At 37.0% G+C, this 4,068-nt stretch overlaps 1 protein-coding gene across 1 annotated transcript; it reads left to right on the top strand.

Moving 5' to 3' along the window:
* Positions 1-1,093: 1,093 nt before the first annotated feature.
* Positions 1,094-3,805, top strand: LOC113353024 (histidine protein methyltransferase 1 homolog). The gene is made up of 9 exons (XM_026596745.1): positions 1,094-1,200; positions 1,317-1,478; positions 1,579-1,653; positions 1,751-1,817; positions 1,992-2,092; positions 2,317-2,361; positions 2,477-2,770; positions 2,863-2,965; positions 3,361-3,805. Exons 1-9 carry the CDS (start codon positions 1,183-1,185, stop codon positions 3,441-3,443), a joined length of 948 nt encoding a protein of 315 aa, XP_026452530.1. The 5' UTR covers positions 1,094-1,182; the 3' UTR covers positions 3,444-3,805.
* Positions 3,806-4,068: the final 263 nt, after the last annotated feature.

Below are 4,068 nucleotides of genomic sequence, written 5' to 3'. Positions count from 1 at the left end.
TTGGCTGCTTCCTCTTCTTCTTCCTCTTGAGCAATCAAAGCAAGCCTTTGTTCTAATTTTGTTGAACAATCGATTTTGACTTCGTGGAGGCATGATTATGGATTCGGGTAGGTTAATCGACGAAGAAATTTTTGAATCGACGATTAATCATCGATGAAGAACGGATGAAGAACGATGAAGAAGATGAAGAATTTTTTTTTCGAAAACCCTAAACCTAGATGTGTGTCGGAACTGTTTTTAGAGAATGGGGATAAAATGATTTGGTTTTTGATTTTAAGTTTTAGTAGAAAGGGTATTATAGTCTTTTCATAATATTTTTTAATTAACCAAAAGGTATTTTAGTATTTTCATACCCAAAAATCACCCCTTATCAGACACTATTGGTTGGGGGAAGTAATTTATATCCCCCAATTAGTTTCAATATCCCCAATCGCGGGTTCAAAAAAAGATTAGGGTGATAACCAATTGGGAATAACTCAATTGCAAGGAGTTGAACTCTCAAGTCATAGTTAGAGGTTCGAATCCTGGGCTGATCAGAAAAGAAAAAAAATCAAAAAAGAAAAAGAAAGGGGTGAAAAGAAAAAGAAAGGGGTGACAAAAAAAGGTCATATCGTTATCAATCCCATGTTGCAGATTAGGAAAAGAACTTAGGGTGATAACCAACTGGGAATTGACGAGTTGAACAGGAGCTGAACTCTCAAGTTATAGGTTAGAGATTTGATTCCCGCCTGATCAAAAAAGAAAAAAGAAAAAACAAAAAAGGTGACAAGAAAAGGATTTACCCATGTCGAACCCATGTCCCAGATTAAAGAAAGAATTTAAGGTGATAATCAACCGGGAACAACCGAGTTGGACATGAATTGAACTCTCAAGTTAGAGGTTCGATTCTTGAAGTGATCATTAACCAAAAGAGAACATTAGAGAGATAAAAAAGAAAACACATTTGGGTGATACACTACACAAGAAAAGAGGTCCTACCGGAGTCGAATCCAGGTCGCAGGATTCAAAGTTTTGAGTGCTAACCACTACACCATAGAACCAATGTGCGTAATGTGTGATGTTTTCCTTAAACTTTAATATTCCAGAAAGGGTTTTTCACTTTTAGCTTTACACATCTTCAGTCCTATTTGTTTGGCACTTTGCTCGGTTTTAGGGTTTAGGAGCTTCCAAAGAAGCTATTCAATGGCAGCAAACTCTGAGGTATCAGTGATCTCCCCTCTCTATCTGTGTTTTCTGATAGTAATTTTAGCTTGACCAATAACTAACTTGTACTTAATTCTGCGAAAATAATTTTCTGCATTTCTTGTAATCTTCAGAATAGAGGTGCCCCACAAGAGAGCTTCCCATTATTCTCATTATCCAACCAGAATTCACTGGGTTTTGGGCTTTTTGGATCATCATCACCGTCCTCATCAGCTTCTCCACCAAAGAATATTACTCCTCCTCCCCCTCCTTGCATTGAAGTACTAATCTCTGAGGTATTGAAACCTTCAAACAGACAAATTTTTTTATTTTTTTTTTGCCCTTGCACTTTTGTTATACCCAATTTGGTATTGGCACTCACTGACTTTCTTACAGATGTCGTCAAGCGTGAAAGCTACTATGGAAACCGTCAATTTTAATTTTGATGATGAGGCTGTTACTTTGCACAAGGTATGCATTTTGATTGGATTTTATTAATTCCCCTAAAACCAATTATTTTTGTTGATTTCACATTTTGAATGAACATATGGTTGGATATTTGTATTAGGGTCGTGTCAGCACTCGAGAGGTGTTTAAGTTATCTAATTCAGATTTGGTGCCTGGAAAGTACGAAGGTGCGTGCTGTTAGATTATTTGAATTATATGAGCCTTCTCCTAGACTAATGTAGGTACTTCATAGTTCATATGACTATTTTTTGTCTCATTTTCTGGCGGTTTTCTGGATGGGTATGAATTTTATGGTGCAAGCATAAATGAGTTGGTTTTGTTTTGTTGGTGTGGAATTGCAGGTGGATTGAAGCTATGGGAAGGTTCACTTGATTTAGTTAGGAGTCTACATTCAGAAATTCACGGTGGGAAGTTATCTCTTAATGGCAAGCGAGTTTTAGAGGTTGGCAATCTCATGTTCTCTTTTGTCTTTTTGGACATAAACATCCTTTTACTCTATGTGAAATTTGTAGATAACAAACAAAATGGCACCATTTTATAACTTGTATGTTATTCTTCCTTTATGTGGTGCTTTCTTTCTTCTATGCCAAAATGACTGTGCTACTTCAAAAGAGCAAAAAACTATAATTGCGTCTTGTTGATATTCTACCCATTCATGTATTTCAGCTTGGATGTGGTCATGGACTTCCTGGAATATTTACGTGGCTCAAGGTGATATGTCCTTTCATTACATTCAAGTGTCACAGATTATTGGTTCATGGTTTCTACCTTCCAAATTTCTTGAGTTTTTTCTAGCACAAGTGTCCATAATTTTTTGTTCAATCAGGGTGCATCTGAAGTTCATTTCCAAGATTACAATGCTGAGGTCCTCCAATGTCTCACCATACCAAACGTAAATGCAAATCCCAGAGAACCAGAGAGCGATGACCACGAGGGAGTTCGGTTCTTTGCTGGTGACTGGAGCGAAATTCATCAACTTCTTAACCATGTGTGTGACCGTAGTGAAGAAAAGTCACCCAATTCAGGATCTGAACTTGATGCTGGATACGATGTTATTCTAATGGCAGAGACTGTTTATTGCATTGATTCTCTCCAAAACCTTTATGAACTCATAAAGAAGGTTAATGAGCTATTTCTCCTGTTTTGCTGCTGGTGTTCAATATAGTGTTTCCTAGTTACTTGAGTCTTGAACCTATCAATCTTTATTTGCAGTGCCTGAAACGTCCCGATGGAGTTGTTTACATGGCAGGAAAGAAGCATTATTTTGGAGTGGGAGGAGGGACAAGACATTTTCTTTCCGTGGTCGAGAACGATGGTGAGATATGTGTGTGTGTTTTAAAAATTGCGACCTAATTTGTTTCTGACTGCATCTTGTCCTGACTTGTTTGCATAAATGTAAAGTCTCCGTCATTTAAATAAGTTGTTATGCTTGAACAGTATTTACTTTTCGTGAGGACTACACCAAAAACATATGATCTATAGAACCTCTAATTCTATTGAAAGTTGGTTGCAAATTGCTTATTAGAGATCAGGTTCCTTTGCCTAGACAAAATACATGGAAGGCACAGTATATTTCTGCATAAATCTAGTGCATGTATAACCCAAACGAACATGAGTAATTAAAGTTTTCAGTCGCCCTTTGCTGCAACATATGATTTCACCTCACTAGGGTCTTCAGTTTTTACATTCTTTTTCTTTCTTTACCTATAGGTGTTATGGCAGCATCTTTAATTGCGGAAGTGACAGATGGTTCATCAAATGTCCGAGATGTGTGGAAGTTATCGTTCAAGTAAATAGTTTTCTACATCATGTATCATTCATCTGGATTTGAGTGAATCCCTATTGTTAATACTGGTGGCAACGGATAGCGTTAAGTTCTCATTCAAGGATGAGTTTTTCGATATCAGATATTATCTATGGATGTGAGTTGAACCCTTTTGTTAACGCTGGTGGCAGAAGACAAGAGTTAATATAGCTTGAAAGGCTCTTACATACAAGAGCAACTTTCAAGGTGTGTCTAGCCACAATGCTTTATCTTTTATGGTAACTTTCAATTTGCTGAATTCACTTGATATTACGACACTGATATCTAGTTTTAATAGATCATACCTTGATCCTCTCTGTGTATGTTACGTTTTATATTGTTTTCTTCTTTCATTTCTCTTGTGCAGTCTATTGTTATAAGTGATTCAACCCACAGATATGTACTTTCAGTACTATATGCATCTCTGAAATGGACTTCTAAAATGGTCCATTATCCTGTCATCGAAACTTTTCCCCCGTATTAAACCATGAAAATGATCACATTTAATGCTCGTATCTCGGCACCTAGACTTGTTAAATGTTCCCCACTCGCTGCCTGTCCATATATAGAAATAGAGCAAAGCAGGGACTAGAGGGTTATGATTCCAGAGGAGA

The sequence above is a fragment of the Papaver somniferum genome, chromosome 2, assembly GCF_003573695.1.
Source record: "Papaver somniferum cultivar HN1 chromosome 2, ASM357369v1, whole genome shotgun sequence".
Taxonomy (NCBI): domain Eukaryota; kingdom Viridiplantae; phylum Streptophyta; class Magnoliopsida; order Ranunculales; family Papaveraceae; genus Papaver; species Papaver somniferum.
This window is presented reverse-complemented; position numbering and strand designations above follow the sequence as displayed.

Bases quoted from the DNA above. Each gene is read 5' to 3' on its own strand.
- LOC113353024 (XM_026596745.1), top strand. The intron at 1,479-1,578 runs GTATTGAAACCT...ACTTTCTTACAG, and splicing joins TTGAAGTACTAATCTCTGAG to ATGTCGTCAAGCGTGAAAGC. The intron at 2,093-2,316 runs GTTGGCAATCTC...CATGTATTTCAG, and splicing joins ATGGCAAGCGAGTTTTAGAG to CTTGGATGTGGTCATGGACT.